Source organism: Papio anubis, chromosome 6 (genome assembly GCF_008728515.1).
Source record: "Papio anubis isolate 15944 chromosome 6, Panubis1.0, whole genome shotgun sequence".
Lineage (NCBI taxonomy): Eukaryota > Metazoa > Chordata > Mammalia > Primates > Cercopithecidae > Papio > Papio anubis.
In genome coordinates, this window is record NC_044981.1 from 148,786,243 (window position 1) to 148,803,741 (window position 17,499).

At 41.3% G+C, this 17,499-nt stretch overlaps 1 protein-coding gene and 1 pseudogene across 1 annotated transcript in view; both read left to right on the forward strand.

Moving 5' to 3' along the window:
- Positions 1–203: 203 nt before the first annotated feature.
- LOC116275427 lies at positions 204–6,903 on the forward strand (annotated as a pseudogene).
- Positions 6,904–12,366: 5,463 nt separating this feature from the next.
- The window catches only part of LOC101023368 (formin-like protein 14), a 169,199-nt gene continuing 164,066 nt past the window's right edge, over positions 12,367–17,499 (forward strand). Inside the window, exons 1-2 of the mRNA XM_031667616.1 lie at positions 12,367–12,800; positions 12,971–13,825. Coding sequence (XP_031523476.1) covers positions 12,367–12,800; positions 12,971–13,825 — 1,289 coding nt within the window. The remainder of the gene's footprint in view (positions 12,801–12,970; positions 13,826–17,499) is intronic.

Sequence of the window (17,499 nt, forward strand, 5' to 3'; positions counted from 1 at the left end):
ACTTTCATATCTCTGGCTCCTCTTAATCATGTACAAAATACTCAAAGCTCTTGGTTTGTTTCCTTTTTTACAAGATGCACATTATTCTTCCTTTTGTAACTGACACCATTCCTGATGCTTGAACACTAGACTCCAGATAACTGAAGTTATGCTGTACTCCATAAAGCCTAGCTGCCAGAAGCCACTTCTCCATTGTCGCACACATGGTAGTTGATGTGTACATTCACGACCCCTCCCAGGAGGTATCCAGGTTAGGCTCATCTTCCAAGTGCCAGCTCCAACAATTCCCTTTCTCTCACGCTTCACCATGTATCTCAAAGTAAAGGAAACTGGCATCACCAGACGGGTAACCAGAGAGGTAACCTGATTTTCTTAAATCATTATAGATAGATTAGGTAGGTCGATAAATAGACCAATTATTTTGTGGCAACTCATAGCAAAACATAGTGAGTTTCAGTCCTGATATTAAAAACTCCTAATACATGGGCTTTAATTTGCTAGAAGATCATCTTTAAAATATGGTTCCTGATGGTTTCACATCACCCAGGTACCAGTTTATCAAGTGGCATCCTAAAGGACCCTGTTCTGCCATTAGCCTAAGACCAGAGTTACCTGCTACTGCAAACTCAATTAAATAGAGTTGTGCAAGAAAGAAAAACACTAGAAAAATATCTTTGAGGAAGAATGAGGAAGGGTTTATTGTTGTTATTTTGTTGTTGTTGTGTAAGATATAGAGTTTTATCTATGTTTATCTGTTGAGGAGAAACAAGAAGAGAGAGAGAGAGAAAATACTGAGTGGGTGGGTGAAAGGAGGTATTTGTGGTATAAAATTGTGCTGTTCAATATGATAGCCAGTAACCACATGTGGCTATTGAGCACTTGAAATGTGGTTAGTCTAAACTGAGATGTGCTGTGAGCACAAAACACACATAGAATTGTGAAGACTTAGCATGAAACAAAAGCATGTAACTATCACATTAATATTTTTCATATTGATTACAGGTTGAAAAGATAATACTTTGGCTATAATTGTTTAAATAAAATACATTGATAAAATTAATTTCACCATCTATTTTCATTTTTTAAAATGACTAGAAAATTTTAAATTACACATATGGTTCACATTTGCGACTCACATCATGTTTTTTTTGACAGCACTGTTATAAGGTCTTATCTACCCAGACTAGGTTCGATGAGGAGTAACAGGAAACATTAAAATTACCCACAGTGATTACAAAATAGAAATGTTTATTGATTCCTCACATGATAGGCCAAAGGTAGACTGGACTAAAATGGCTTATGATCATCAGAGACTCAGGCTTCTTTAATCTTTCTGTTCCACCATCTTAAGCACACTGCCTTGTGATCCAAGACTGCTGCTAAATCTCTAACCAGAAAAACCACAGTCCAGCCAGTAGGAAGAAGAAAGGAACCCATTAAGAATATATCTCTGTCAGGCCTTCTATAGCCATCTTGTACAATCTTCCCTGATTGGTAAGAACCAGCTTTGGTCAAGATATGAGCCATCTCTGTAAACTTTGGGGAAGAGGGGAACTAACTACTGTGATCTGGTACCATTTCCATTACTTGGTCCCCTGTATCGAACAGTGCAGACTTTATTCCTAACAGTCAAGCGCACAGCTAAACATCAGGAATTATATTTAGGATGACCATTTGTCCCAGTTTGCCTGAGAGTCTGTTTTGTATGTGTTGTCCTGGCACAATTATTAATAGCTCCCCCTTTCTCTCTCTCAAGTGTCCCAGTTTGGATGATAAATTATATGGTCACCCTTGTTATGTTTCCAAGAAGAAAGAGAGAAACAGATGATAGGGTGGCAATTCTCTCTGCCAGGGGTTCTTGAGAAATCACTTAAGAAATCCTTAGCAAATAAATGTGTCATCCAACCCACCCCACCAGTATTCTGAAGCTGGTTGGAGGTGGGTTGAAGGAGATACGCATTTGCTAAGGACTTCTTGTGATCTCCATACAGACAAATTAAAGGACTTTTCTTACCCTTTATTATTATTATTTATTCGCTTAAATATATATGGTGCAACTCCACTTGCCAAGTGCTGTGGATTTGGGAGATGTAGAGGTAAAACAGAATTTAATACTATTAATCCCATACTATTAAACCCATTTTCTATTATAATGGAGTAATAGGAGTTTGAATTATCTGAATAATCTCAATCCTGGAACTGCTATTTCTCCCCCTGAATACTTTTGTAAGTCTCTTTCTGTCTTTTTCTGGTTCCAGAAAATTCTAGCCTATTGTTTTCCAAAAGTCTTCAAATATATTGCTAATTCTTTAAGAGAGTTCCTAGCCAAATAATATTTGGAAATGCAGCATTATTAAAGCATTATAATGCAAGTTAGTACATTAATAGAATTCCCATTTAACTTTTCTCAACTGAATAGGTTTGGGGTTTAATACCTGCTAACATCTAATGCAGCATCGCTTTGTACTACTCCTAGAGTCCCAGAAGTATGAAGATATTATCAGACTCTTGGTCCTCGGTTCCTCCCTCTACACTCTGCTGCCTCATGCTCACATTTGTTCTCTATTTTTACTTCTGAAGAAGTAATGCCTAAGCTACCTTCTCTAGCCTTTACCTCATTCTCAGAACTAACTAACTGGACATCTCTGCTTAAGTTAAAGTTGTAATCTCAAACTTAACAACCTCAAATTTAATTTGACTTTTTGTCCATAATCAAGTCTCCCCTGATGCATGCCTGTTTTTGGAATAGTACTACCTGCAGTAGACATTTTGTTTATCTGTTTGTTTTTGGTTTTGTTTTAGTCTGGGGATTTTTTGTTGTTGTTGAGGGTGAAGGGAGGGGTTAGGGAGCAAGTCTAGCAGTATTGCACTTCATTCCTATTTTTGTTTTAGTGAGAAGTGCATTACCAATGGCTCCTGGCCAGACCAGGCTTGAGCATGTGGTCTGGGCTCAGCCAATCAGCCTCCCACTGGGCACTTTGAATTTTGAGTTATTAATATTAGAAGAGAGATGTAAGAATGGTCTAAATGCATTCACAGCATGGTGGGGTGACATTAGCAGTGTTCTGTGACAACAGTGTCCTCAACTTGGTTACTTTAGATGATTATAATGCAACCTAAAGTTTGAGAACCACAGTATTAGGGCTTATACATCAGCTTTTCCAAGAATAATTATTTCACCCCAAATTGACTCTTCCATTTAAATTCTATAACCCTTAATATCTATACCACTCATGCTGAACCTATCCCATATTGCTTTGCAGTTATTTATCTTATCTCTTGACTAGCTTCTTAGCTTCTAGGAGGCAGGGTGATATAAATCACCATGACTGACATAGAGTAATAACTCACTTAATGAATCAATGAATATTCACTAGTGACAAATTAATTGCTCCTGATATATGAACTTCCCCATTTTCTATAAAATAAACTTTAAATTAGTTCACTTCTATTCAAGAGCTTCTAAAGTAGGGATCCTCAAATTTGCCAGATGTTTAATTAACCTAGAGAGTTATAACAAATATTGATACTCACGTCAGAGCTCTATAGATTCTTAAGTAATGGATTTGGGGTGCAGCAATCTGGTCACTGTGGTTTTAAAAGTTTCTGAATAGTTACATATTGTAGGCCAGGTGGTGTGTAATCCAAAGGCTGAACTGCAGGAGCAGTTTACTTGGGAGTTTCTGAACATGCAGTTCAACAAGATTCCCAGATGATTCCTATATACTTTAAAGTATGAGAAGCACTTGGTTTAGAGCAAGGATGTTCAACAGAAATATAATATGAACCACATATGTAATTTAAAATCTTCTAGGAGCCATATTATAAAAGATTTTTAAAAGGTAAAAATACTTCTAATAATATATTTTATTTAACCCAATGTATGCAAAATATTATCATTTTAACAATATAAAACTATTAGTGAAATATTTTACAACATTTTTTTGCACCGAGTCTTTGAAATCCAGTTTGTATTTTATACTTACAGCATATCTCAAATCAGACTAACCACATTTCTAGTGTTTCATAGCTACATGGGGTTAGGGGTCACTGTACTGGATAGTGCATATCTGCAGTGTTCTGACCTTTCCTTCCCCAGCACCAACTATAGCTTTCCTTACAAAAGCTTTTTGCTTTAGTCAAAAGAAAATTTTCATCAAACAATCAGCCCACCATTCACTTTCCTCTCTTCCACTGTTACCTCCACTGCTCTTCGAAGGCTGGAAAGACCTCCATCTGCTCCCTCCTGGTCTAGGTTCCATTTTTTTCCCTTTAAACACATGGTGAAACCTTCCTAATATGGTTCTAGATTACAATGATTAGTTGCTACTCTAAAGTTTGCAGGGTAAACATATATTTTCATCTATTAGGGGAGACAGTAAAAGATGGTTTTAGAAGGCTAAACATGGAATGTAATTAGAATGATAAGACATGCTGCCCTTCTTAATAAAAATGAAACCCAGACCTCAGAAGGCCGATATTGAAAGGCCAACTCTGTGGTGAGGAGTAACAGCCTTCCTAGGAAGGCTAAATCAAACTGCACAATTCTACTCCTGGAGATCTTCCATGGTTACCCTTGCCTACCTTGCCCTGACCCCATAATGCTAGAATAACTAATGCTCCATCTCAAGCATAAATTCAGGTGTGAGCAACAACTCCTCTCTTGATTGCTCTAAAATTTAACTGAGATAAAAATGAAATATTCAAAAAATACCTTTTCAGTAGCCAGAAGGCAATTAAAACAAAAATTTCGGAGTCCAATGAACTTAGACAATGTATAATAGTTTGTAAAATTTAGCCTGTTTTGTGTATGAGCAAGATTACCCAATTCACAGACTGCAGGATGGGGAATCAAGAAAGAACTTGCCAAGTTCCCCCGTTCCTTGATCTTCTTCTCTTTCCACATGGTGACGCTATGTTTAGGCTACAAACCTAGCTCTTCCTAGACATCTTGACTCCAGTTGGTCTAGATTTGCACTGTCCAATACCATAGCCACAAGTCACATGCGTGGCTGTCAAATACTTGAAATGTGGCTAGTACAAATTGAGATGTGCCTGCCATACATGTAAAATAAATACTAGATATCAAGATTTGTTACATACATGAATTTTCCATTGCTGCCATAAAAAAATTACCTTAAATTTAGTGGCTTGAAACACCCCCTTTATCACATTTGCTATCTCACAGTTCTGTAGACCAGAAGTCCCATATCAAGTGGCTCAGCTGAACCCTCTGCTTAGTAGAGACTCATAAGGCCAAAATCAATGTGTACATGGGGTTTCCTTCTTTTCTGGAAGCTCTAGAGGTAAATCTGTTCCAAACTAATTTGGATTGTTGGCTGAATTCTGTTCCCGTGGTTGTAGGGCAGGAGTCTTGTTCCCTTCATGGTTATTAGCCAGAAGCCTCTCAGCGCCTTAAGGCCACCTGCATTCCTTGTCACATTGTCCCCTCCATCTTCAAACCAACAAGGACATTTGAATCCTTCTCATGCTTTGAATCTCTCTGAATTATCCTGTCATATCTCTTCTTCTTCCAGCTGGAATAAATTCTCTGCTTTTAAGAACTCATGTGAGGGAGCTTTCCAAAACACTTGGTGAGAGATGGAGGAGTGGTAGCTGCCCAAACTCCTTCTTGCTCCCACACACCAGCCCTAGCCCACTTGCCAGCTTTAGAAAGTGGTGAAAGAAACCACTTACTGTAATGGTTTGGGGGTGAGACTCAATGCCATCCAGGAAGAGTTAAGAGAGTCTTACAGGAAACTGATCTTGAATTACTACACTGGTGAGAATCCAAATAACGAACAGAAGTGTAAACAGATTTCTTAAGCTTATGAAGTACTCTCTGAAGCAAGGAAAATTGAATTATTTGAGAAAAGAGGAGAATGGGCAATTAAAAAGGGTGAGTGACAGTATTGGCTCCCTCACGGACATAGTTGATATGTTATTTGAAGGAAGAGGAAGGATGCAGAATGAAAAAGAGGTAAAAATATTGTGCATCAGCTCTCAGTAACCACAGAAGATGTATTTAATGGTGCAACAAGAAAACTAGCTCCATAAAATAATGTGATTTGTGACAAGTGTGTAGGCCAAGGTGGTAAGAAAGGAGTAGTAGAGTGCTGTCCCAATCACTGAAGTACTAGAATGCAAATAAGAATCATCAGATAGGACCTAGAATGGCTCAAGAATCTCAGTCTGTGTGCATGGAGTGCCAGAGCCATGGGGAGCAGAACAGTCCTAATGACAGATGTAAAAGCTGCAATGGAAGGAAGATAGTTTGAGAGAAGAAGAGCCTACAAGTTCACGACAAAGGCATGAAAGACGACCAGTAGATATCTTTCATGGTGAAGGAGATCAGGAGCCAGGAGATATTATCATTGTTTTAGATCAGAAGGACCATGCTTCCTTATTCGACCAGAAGACCTTTTCATGTGTATGGACATAAAACTGGTTGAAAGGCTGCATGGCTTCCAAAAGCCAATACCCACCCTTGACAACCAAACCCCAGTCAACACCTCTCATCCCCCAACTCAACTCAGATTGTCAAGCATAGAGATACTAAGTGTGTGCTAAATGAAGGCATGACAGTTTATTGTAGATCCTATGAAAAGGATCACCTAAGCATCAAATTTAAGGTCTACTTTCCTGAGAATGCCTTTCTGTCTCCTGATAAACTTTTTTTGCTGTAATAACTCCTGCCTGAGAGATAGGAAGTAAAAGAGGCTGATGAAATGGATCAAGTACATCTGGTGGATGTTGACTGGTATCAGCAAGGATGGGCCATTACAATGGAGAAGCTTATGAGGATGATGAACATCATGCCAGAAGTGGTGTTCAGTGTCAAACCTCTTAATGGTGCCAGTGAATAACATTCACTGCTGGTATTACATATGCAGCAGTGAATAAGTGAAGGACTATAACCAAATGCTCACTTCTTGGTATTGTTTTTGTTTTAATACTCAATTGTAGTAGTGTTTTAAAAGTTAAATGAATAATAAGTGAAAATATAAAAGCTCTGACTTTGCTCTAAATATATGTTGACATCAGGGTCCAAGATGAAGTTTAATATCTGTAAAAATTACTTTCAAGAAAAGTTCCGCTAGCATTTGTTAGGTCATGTCTTGTAATTAATTTCAGATGTGTATATGAACAAGCTTAGCTTGAAATGCTAAGTATATGTATCGACCTCCACTTATGGCCATTCATTGTTAAACTATGAAATTAAAACTCTGTATGGTTGGCCCTCCATATCAGCAAATTCAACCAACCCTAGATTTAATATATTCAGAAAAAAATACAAAACAAAAAATGATAAAATTTTTTAAAGTACAGTATAACTATATAGCATTTACATTATGTTTAGGTATTATAAGTAATCTAAAGATGATTTAAAGTATGTAGCAGGTTGGCCAGGCATGGTGGCTCATGCCTGTATAGCACTTTGGGAAGCCGAGGAGGGCGGATCATCTGAGGTTGTGAGTTCGAGACCAGTCTGACCAATATGGAGAAACCCCGTCTCTACTAAAAATTACAAAATTAGCCAGGCGTGGTGGTACATGCCCATAATCCCAGCTACTCGGGAGGCTGAGGCAGGAGAATCGCTTGAACCCAGGAGGTGGAGGTTTCGGTGAGCTGAGAACACGCCATTGCACTCCAGCCAGGGCAACAAGAGCAAAACTCCATCTCAAAAAACAAACAAACAAACAAACAAAAAACCCACAAAGTATATAGCAGGTTGTGCATGTGTTATAGGCAAATAGCACACTATTTTATATAAGGGTCTTGAACATCTGGATTTTGGTACCCAGGGGGGTCATGGAACCAATCCCCCATGGATACTAAGGGACCACTATATTTAACTGGTAATCAGAAGATAAAATGGAATAACAAGAAGTGAGCATATTATGGTTATAGTCCTTCACTTATTCACTACTGCATATGTAATACCAGCAGTGAGTGTTATTCACTGGCACCATTAAGAGGTTGGACACTGAACACCATCTCTGGCATGATGTTCATCATCCTCATAAGCTTCTCCATTGTAATGGCCCATCTTTGCTGATACCGGTCAATGTCCACCAGATGTACTTGATCCATTTCAAGTACCAACAGAAATGTTGGTCTGTACAGTTAATGTGTATTAAGTGGAACTCATTGTGATGCTTCTGCATTTACCCTATTGCTTTGGCTTTTATTTGAAGATGCATAATACATAATTTAGGTATGGCATCAGTAATAGAAATGATATTTATAGTTTATATATAATATAACTAATGTCATATGATGTAGTACATACATAACATATATAGATCCTATATAGTTACATAGATATAGAAAACTTTGTTGATCAGTCCTCGTTACATTCTTTTTTCCTTCTTTTTAGGCCATCATGAGCCCCTAAGTACTGACTTACAGAGCTGGGTTAAACTTAACTTAGAACTTAAAGTGATGAGACCTTTACATGGAGGAGAAGTAATTTTCATGTACAATATGGGAAGGTATTCCTTAGGTATGTTACAGGCTCATTTGATTTATGATCCAAAGTATCTGTAATTAATGTTGGGAGTATAGCAAATTGTGATAAATGCCTTTAATTATATATTTTAAAGCCAGCATATGGTCACATGCTTAAATTTAAATATCAGAATTTAAGCAATTTTTGAAATACATGAATGTCTCCTTAGTATACTGATTACAAAGAATTTTCAGCATTTGTCACTATAGGCTTTTCCTCCCTAGGTTAAAGAATTGGCTTTTCACTAATTAAAACATGTAAATTTTCATTTTAAATAGTTAAAATAAATAATACAAAAATATTATTTGACTATTTAAAAAAAGAACTCATGTGATTAGATTGAGCCCATGCAGATAATCCAGGATAATCCCCCTATTTTAAGGTCTTTAACCTTAATTACATCTGCAAAATCCCTTTTGCCAAGTAATGTAACACATGTACAGGTTCCAGAGACTAGGGTGCAAATATCTTTGGGAAGTCATTCTTTCTACCACAGTATGAAAAAAAAGCAAAGTATTTCATTAATGATAACTATATTGATTACATGTTGAAACAATATTTTTGATATATTAGATTGAATGAAATATATCATTAAAATTAATTTCATCTATTTCTTAGTTTTTGAATAAGTTCCTAGAATATTTAAGATTATATATGTGGCTCACATTTGTGTCTTACACTGTGTTTCTATTGGCCAGCACTTGTCTAACCTAGAGAGAGGTTAAATCCTCTTTACCACTCTCAGAGTTTTTGATATTCGGTCTGTGGACCCACTCCTTCCATGAGAAATGCTTCCCTTACAATCAGTCGTGGCCTTACACTTTCAGGTCTCTCTTGACTAAACACAGCATTGCACGATACAAAACCCACAATTTTCATACAAGAGATACCCAAATATACTGAGGAGCAAGGAGATGTGGGTACAGGGGCTCATTTCCTTATAATAAAATGAACCTTGTTCAACTTGATAGCCTTAGTGATTACTGACCTCACTCAATGAGAGCAGAGACTTCTATTCATCTTCTGGTTTCCAATGGTGGCACATACAAAGACCCTTTTCTTTTATTTTTAAAATGTTTTTGAGATAGCGTCCTGTTCTGTTGCCCAGGCTGGAGTGTGGCACAATCATAGCACACTGCAGCCTTGACCTCCTGGGCTCAAGCAATCCTCCCACCTCACCCTCCTGAGTAGCTGGGACTACAGGCATGTGACACCAAGCCCATATATATTTTTTAATTTTTTGTAGAGATGGGGTCCCTCTATGCTGCCCAGGCTGGCCTCATACTCCTGGACTCAAGCAGTCCTTCTGCCTCAGCCTCCGAAGGTTCTGGGATTACAAGTGTGAGCCACTGTGCCTGGACTGAAGGGCCCTTTCAATGAATGTATTTACTAAACCAATTGAAAGTCAGCAATTGACTGGTTGAAAGAGAAAAAGATAGATTTTGGAAAGTAACTCAGCTACCCTCAATTTCTTCATAAGGACAAACATTTCTATATTTTACTGAGAGGGCAGCCTCCGTTTGAAGCTGTAAAGTAAATAATTTTTTTTATATTTTGGAGACAGAGCCTTGCTCTATTGCTCAGGCTGCAGTGCAGTGGTGCAACCATGGATGACTGTAACCTCAAACTCCTGGGCTCAAGGGATCCTCCTGGCTCAGCCTCCAGAGTAGGTGGGACTATAGGCATACACTACCCTGCTCGGCTAATTTTTTTTTTTTTTCTAACTTTTTGTGGAGAAGGGGTCTCGTTATGTTGCCCAGGCTGATCTCAAACTCTTGGCCTCAAGTGATCCTCCTACCTTCTCCTCCCAAAGTGCTGGGATTGTAGACATAAGCTAGCATGACTGGCCTAAATAATATTTAGTGGTTGCATCTTTATGAGACAAGAGAGTATGCTGATGTTCAGGAAAAAAATACATTCTTTACCAAATGAACACTCTAATTAACCAAATGTTTTCATTGCTGTGTACTTTATTTGGCATAGATGACTAAGCCAAACCAATAAATCTGTGACTGTTTTCAAAACTGTATTTCAAATAGATTTCTTGGGTGTACCATTTTGTCTGGGGTTTAATTTTATTTGTTTAATTTACCACAATACCAAAATGTTTCTTAAAATGTTAGACCACACCCACCCACCTCTACATTTCACCTAGCAGAAAATCCAGGTCATCTGTAGAAGTTGAAAAGCAACACGAAAAATCTCATGCACCTTCATCTAGTCCTCAAACCCTGGGCAAGGTAAAAGCTCTTTCCAGAGCATTGCATCCCAGTTTTTGGAACCGTACCCGCTCCCAGCCCCAGGTGTGACCCTGTAGCAGGTAGGCAAAATTACTGTGACAATCTCACAATCCATCAGCTACAGAGCAAAGCATCCTCTGAGGAGAAGTTAGGATTGCTGAGAAAGCACAGGCTGCTGAGCGTTCCTCTCCTGCCAGACATAAACCTGATGCAAGACAGAATTATGAGAAACCAGATTCAGCTCACCCATCCTCCTTCTCAGTCATCTTCCAGGTACAAAAGACAGACTGAATACCAATAAAAAGATAATATAAATAAACCTTTTAAATAAAGTTTACTAATTGAAAGGACTAATATAGATGGAGTGATGCATTCTTCAGAATCTATTGTCATGCCTTTGTGGACTTTATTGCGTATCAGCATTTTTCGCCTCAAGAAATAAACAGAACAGCAACATTTGTTCAGGAAAAAAACAAATCGTGTTTCTTCCTTTCTTATTACTTTTATTGTCTGAGGTTTCTTTTAGACTATAATGTGGCATTGCGATTTTGAGATGGGAAAAAAAAATTCTCTTGTCTTTCAAACATAGGAATGTGATTGTATGCTATTGTTGCCAACAATGAGCTAAAGAGGTTAATGGATCACATATCTGGCAAACAGCCATCTTTCCTCCTGCTCAATATATTACACAGTATACATTTTGTTGTTGCTGCTGAGCATATGATTTTGTCTGAGTAGCTGGGTAAAGAAGTTTAGACTTAACTGGTCTCTTTCTAAAACTCAGCAGCTTTGCCATTCAGGCTATATCCTGAGATTTGAAAAGTGCAGTTTGGGTTCTTAGCTCATGACCTTTTGAGGTGATGGTGAGAGTGGTGGGAGGAAGGAGGTGGGGCGGGCTGTTGAATGCGAATCTAGAAATATTGTGCCTTGTAAATTGCATCCGACCTTTCATTTTCAGATTGCCTAAATTAACAGAGTGAAATTACCATAATAAAAAGGAATGGGTACTGGAGAAATTCTTTCTAGTGTTGTTGCCCAGATTCCTTCCAAAGACCTCTAATTAAATGGACTAACTCTCCACTGACCTCAGGTTGACACAAATTTGCATTCTGCGACTGTCATCTGAAAACAGACAAGCCGTCATAAGCAACAATGCTGTGATTTCTTGCCTAAAGGACTTTCCTGTGTACTGTATTTGTACTATGGAATGCAAGCAAGAGACTTAATGCCTCTACAGAGAAAAGGGGAGGAAAGATTTTCATTTTTTAGGGAACCCCAGAGGGAAAAAGTTTATCAATGAGAAATACAGTGTTCTGGGTAATTTTGGTTGGGTAGGGATATATGTTGAGGGAGGGGACTAGAATTGAAAGAGAGGAAGCAACACATCAGTCTCCTTGGAGCAATAGGGTACTTTCAATACGGTAAAGAGCACAGTAAGTAGTAGGTAGAATCAGCTCCTGGCCTGTTGTTTTGCTGGGGGCAAAGGCTTGGGGGAACACAGACTAAATTGGGAAGGCTAGTTTGCCTCTTGGTTTCTGGACTTGGGACCTGAAAGAAGGCTGAGTACTGAGCTCCGCTTCCCAGCTAGGCGGTGATCGCCCCCTGTGACTCCGGATGCACACAGCAGCCCCAAGCAAGCCGCAGCCGCCGCCCGACCCCCTCACTGCCTCCGGCTCTCCCGCCTGGCACTCTGGAGCCACACACACCAGCTTCCTGGACACCTGTGTGCCCCAAGCTCTGGGTTTAGCCCCCTACCCCCCACCCCAGAGAGACCGGTCTCAGCGCCTCAGCGATTGGGTCCCTCCGACCCCTGTGTCCCCGAGTTCTGCCACCCTGGTCACTTCCGCAGGTTCCCCAAGCTGCGACCTCAGTCCAACTGAGAGCCCCGCGCGCCCACTCGGCCGCCCCACTGCGCTGTTCGCCCGCGGTTCCAGCTCCTGGGTGGGACGTGCAGTGGCTCAGCAGCAGGACCTCCGCCTCCGGGTAAATCCTCCTCCTCCCCTTTCTCCGCCTAAGGCCCTGCCCTCCCCCTGCAGCAAGCCGCTCCGGTGCGTGCGCCCATCTCTCCGCCAAAGACACCTGCGCTTCCTTCCCCACCCTCCTCCTCCTCCCTTTCGCTGCGGTTTCTCCGCTGCCTTCGGGAGCTCGGGAGCGGCAGCTGGAGGAGGAGCAGGGGGAGGAGGGGAAGGCGAGGAGTAGGGGCGGGGTGGGTGGGGAGAGAGCCGGGAGGGTGTGGACTGGCAGCCACTCTGCAGCTGGTCGCCGGGGACCCGGTCCCTCCTGCGCGCCCAAGTGATGGAGGGGAAGAGATTCGCTTAGACACACACACGCGCACACAGCTGGGCACGTCTCCGGGAGGCAGCTGCCGGCTCGGGCGCGCTGGGGGCCGGGCGGCGGCCGTGACAGCGCCAGCCGCAGGGAGCGGGGCGCCCTCACAGCTTGGCACCGGAGGCTCGAGGACGCAGGAAGGGAAGATCCCAGCCACACTGACTGTTGCTCTTTTGGGCGGATTGGGAGGGAGCGGGCTGCCCGAGGAGCTGTCACCGAGGACGCCCGAAGTCTCGCCTTCTGCGCGCAGGGTCCGGGGCTGCGCCGCTGCCCTCGTGGGGCAAGGAGGATGCGCACCTCTTCCCGCAGAGCGGCTGCGGTCTCCGGCACTGCGCGGACTCCGGCTCCTGCGGCCGCCAGTGCCGTGCCCGCGCCACGGGAGCGCGCCCTGCCGCACCTGGTTCCAGCCTCTCGGGGAAGTGCGGGAAACGCGCCCTAAACTCCACTACTTCTCGCCCGCCTGCCCCCCCGCCCCGCCCGGCTCCCCGCCCCGGACCTCGCAGCCGCCGCCGCCGCCGCCTGCGTGTGGGGCCCGCCCGCCTCTTACTCACACGCGCCACGCACAGCCCTGTTCGTTTGCTCCCATTCACGCCGATTCGCTCTCTGCCGAGCCTAGCCTGGGCATCCGAAACTACTGGACCAACTACCGCCTGGACCGCACGAGCGACCCGGTGCCCCCACGCGACCCGCCGCCGGCCCCCGCGCCCTGGGGCTCCTGCCCGCGCCGCCACCGCCGGGGACCACGGTGAGCAAGGCGCGCTGCCCGCCTCGCGCGGGGGAGGGGCTTTGAGACCTCTAGATTTGGGGGGAAATGAGAAGGGGCAAATCGCCAAAGGGAGGCATCCGGGTGATGCCAGCAAAAAAGCACTTTGTGGGGTGCGGTTCTCCTGGGCGCTGCCTGGGGAAGACTTTTGAGAGGTTTGCTTAGGAGCAGAGGTTAAACTAGTGCGAGATGAGAAAAGGCGGGGGCAATTCCTGGGGTAAAATTAGACAGAAGGTGTCAGTCTGCCCGCCTGTTTGTTTCTCTCTCAGTCTCTCCCAGAGCGCTGGGTAGCGCTCTCTTTGAGGGAGAAAGGGAACACGCTTTTACTGCGCTCGCCAGAGTTTGGGGGTTCGTGTTCGGTCACTTCTGGGGTGGCTGTGGAGCTGTTTGGAGCTCGAGGGCAGCTTTGGGACAGTGGGGGCCTGCGAGGCGCGAGCAGAGGACAGACAGAGGGCAGTCAAAGAGCAGGCAAAGGCTAAGTTAACATGTGGGTGGGGTGTTTTCTCTTCCCAGCTGGCCGCTCCCACACCCCTCACAGCCCCACTTTATGCATCTCTTCCCACCCATTTCCACCCAACAACAACAACAACACACACACACACACACACACACACACACACACACACACACGGGATGGATGCAGTCGAAGGGTGGTCATACTGTTACTACTAACAAGTCTGAGAGGTCGCTGTCGCTACTCACTGGGGCGCTGAGAATCCTGCTCCTGTTACTTGGGCGACCACCTTGGTTTAGGGCAACCTGCAAGGAGCGTCCAGCTTAAGGCAGATGTCTTTACCTGGAGGTTCCAAGTGCACAGCAAACAAACCTCTACCACAACTCCGGAGTCACTTCACCTTGGTGGGTTTCCTCTGCTCTCCCGCTTCCCTACTCCAGTGCTTCAGGGCACCCACCCAAAGGAGCTGATGCTCAGATCCCTGGTCTAACCTGTCTTCACCCGGTGGTTCTCTCTCTCTCTCTGTGTGTCTCTCTCTGTTCCTCCCTCCCTCCCTCCCCTCTTTCCCCCTCTCCTCTCTGTCTCCGAATACCAGTTTCTTCGTAGAAAACATTGGGGAAAGATTTAATATTTGCAAAGTGCTTTATGTCATATTACTCCGTGGATACATTTAATTGCACCGTAACTCTTCTCTGATTTATGTAAACTTGGCCTGATAAATAGCATGCAGGGTCGGTTTGAGTGGGAGCGAAAGTGGGTGGGTGGGCCTCCTTTCTGTGCTAGTGCTCCTTCCTAAACTGATTTGCTAGAAGTAATAAACAGCTGGTGCTTCTCAAAGGTTTTACTTAGTAGTTTCTACATATTTCAGAGCTTTAGACAAATTACACATTATAATTTATTCCAAATATATTAAGCTTCTTTTCAAAGAAAAAGTTGAAGATAATAAAAGGGGATTACAAATTTGAATATCAAAAATGATTATTTTTTTAAAAAAGATTTTATTGCTGTCAATTATGTTGACACAGATTTTTGTTGTTGTCATCGTTACCTTGGGGTTTCCTCCTAGTGACGTTTTTAAAGAAATGGAAACAATACTACTTACCTTCCTCTCTCTGTTTGGTCACTGCTCAAAGTAACTGACTGAGCATCAGGGCAGGCTTCTTAACTTCAGGAATATGAAGTTATTCACCAGTGAACTGATGGAGATACAAGAAGATATTACAAGACACACAGCAATAGGAAGGAAACTGTTGCTTAAATGTAACCACCTCCAGTGTTTTCACAGTGAAAAAGAAAACTGCTTTGACCTCTCCCAAGCTACTCTGGCCTTTTAGAAACACTCTTTTCTCAGTTAAAAAAACATATAGAAATTATAGAAACAACATTACTTGAGAAAAATATTTTCAAATAGGTACATAAGCAGATTACATGGGAAATTATGAGCACAATATTCATGGAGTATTACAGCAAGTACTGCGATCCTGGTTTCTAGGTTAAGCCAGAGCTCATGCTTAAATTTTAATATTTGAAGTTGCTCCCTTTGACATCTTTGTGAGGAGGTGTTGCCCAGTGTTTTCATTTTGCTTTTATCATTGTCCTCACCATTTTTGCCGGCATACACAGATGTTTTTGAATGAATAACCTTCTTACTCACTGAATTTTCACTCATTCAAAAAGTATTTATTGAGCACATGAACACACACAATATGCAAAGCTGAGCTGGGGTGTTATTTTAAACAAAAAGAGAGGATTTCTGGTAGAAACAGGATGCTTACTCCTACACAGTGTAAATAGAACTGTAGAGCAGTGGCTTACTTAGGGAAGCAGCATCTTGCCCAGAGTAGGTGGTCAACAAAGAGCTGTTGACTCAGAAATCACATAAGATATTAACTAGCCAACTTTGTTTCCATCCTAAATTCTACAATTATCCTTAACCCACCATGTCATTAAGATGTGACTCAACTTCAGAGAATTGATGTTGACTCTAATCTCCTTGCTCTTTGTCTGAATACTTTAGAGTAATATAACTATCTGTGCACTGTATGATTTCTAGCTCTGGCTTTCTGTGTGTGATTTCTATGGAGTAATGCCAGCTCTGAATTTGTCATTAGTATTCATTTATGAGTAAATGCAAATGTTCTTGTTGCACTAAAAAAGTGAATTCGCATTCATAGAACTCAAGAAATATTTTGCTCCTAAAACTTACCGTCTCTTTATTTTTATAATCTCAGAAACAGTAACATTTTTTAAAAAAGCAATTATATATAAATGAACAACTTAACAAAAGTAGTTATTTAGGATTTTTTAGAAAAGGGGAAATGTCTTATGGAAATTTTAGTTGAAGTGAATTTTCTTTGATGCTCTTGACATGTCTAGAAGGATGGTCTATTTATTGTAGGCTCCCTCATTCATGAATAAAATTATTCTCAAGGTAACTTCCTAGTAGAAGAGGCTAGTGGAGGAGAGAATGCTTACTATAAATGATTCCAATTTGAGAATAGAGTATGAACAGTAACACTAGAGTTGTGTCATTGAAATTATGTGAATATTTCTATATTTCATTGGTTTTAATATGGATGATTTTTTTGAATTTCTCAATACTTTATCCCAATATTTTCATATTCTGAGATTATTGCAATTAAGTGAAGAATTATTATTTGGTAATGGAATAGTAGTTTATTTTAAGTACAGCTGAATAGCTTGAAAGAGAGAACAAGTCAAATTAAGGAAATTGTTTAAACCATAGATTTAAAATCATTTAAGTCCTTTCCATTTTTTGGTGAGGGGAGCTCAAAACAGAAGTACCTAAACTTTTCATTGTAAATTAAACTGTTACCATTTAGAAAAATCCTGTATTTTAGGTTTTCTGTGAATTCAATATTGTTTCAAGTTAGCAAAAATGTAACCTGATATATATTTTCTGGTATCTAATTTAATTATTGACAATTTTTGCTTCCTCTGGAATCAATGTTTGTTTCTGAGTTGTAATGTTATCTTAACCTTTAAGCACAAGTGCAATTAAAGCAAGATATTAATAACTTCATTTAGAAATCACCAATCTAAGTAAAAAACATTTCGGAGTAGCTAACCCTTATCAAAAGTAGAGTAAAAGATTATATCTGGAAATTCATATAATGTACATAGGATAAATGAACCTCTCTAAATCTCATATGGAAGTTCCATTAGAGTGTCTTACTATTAA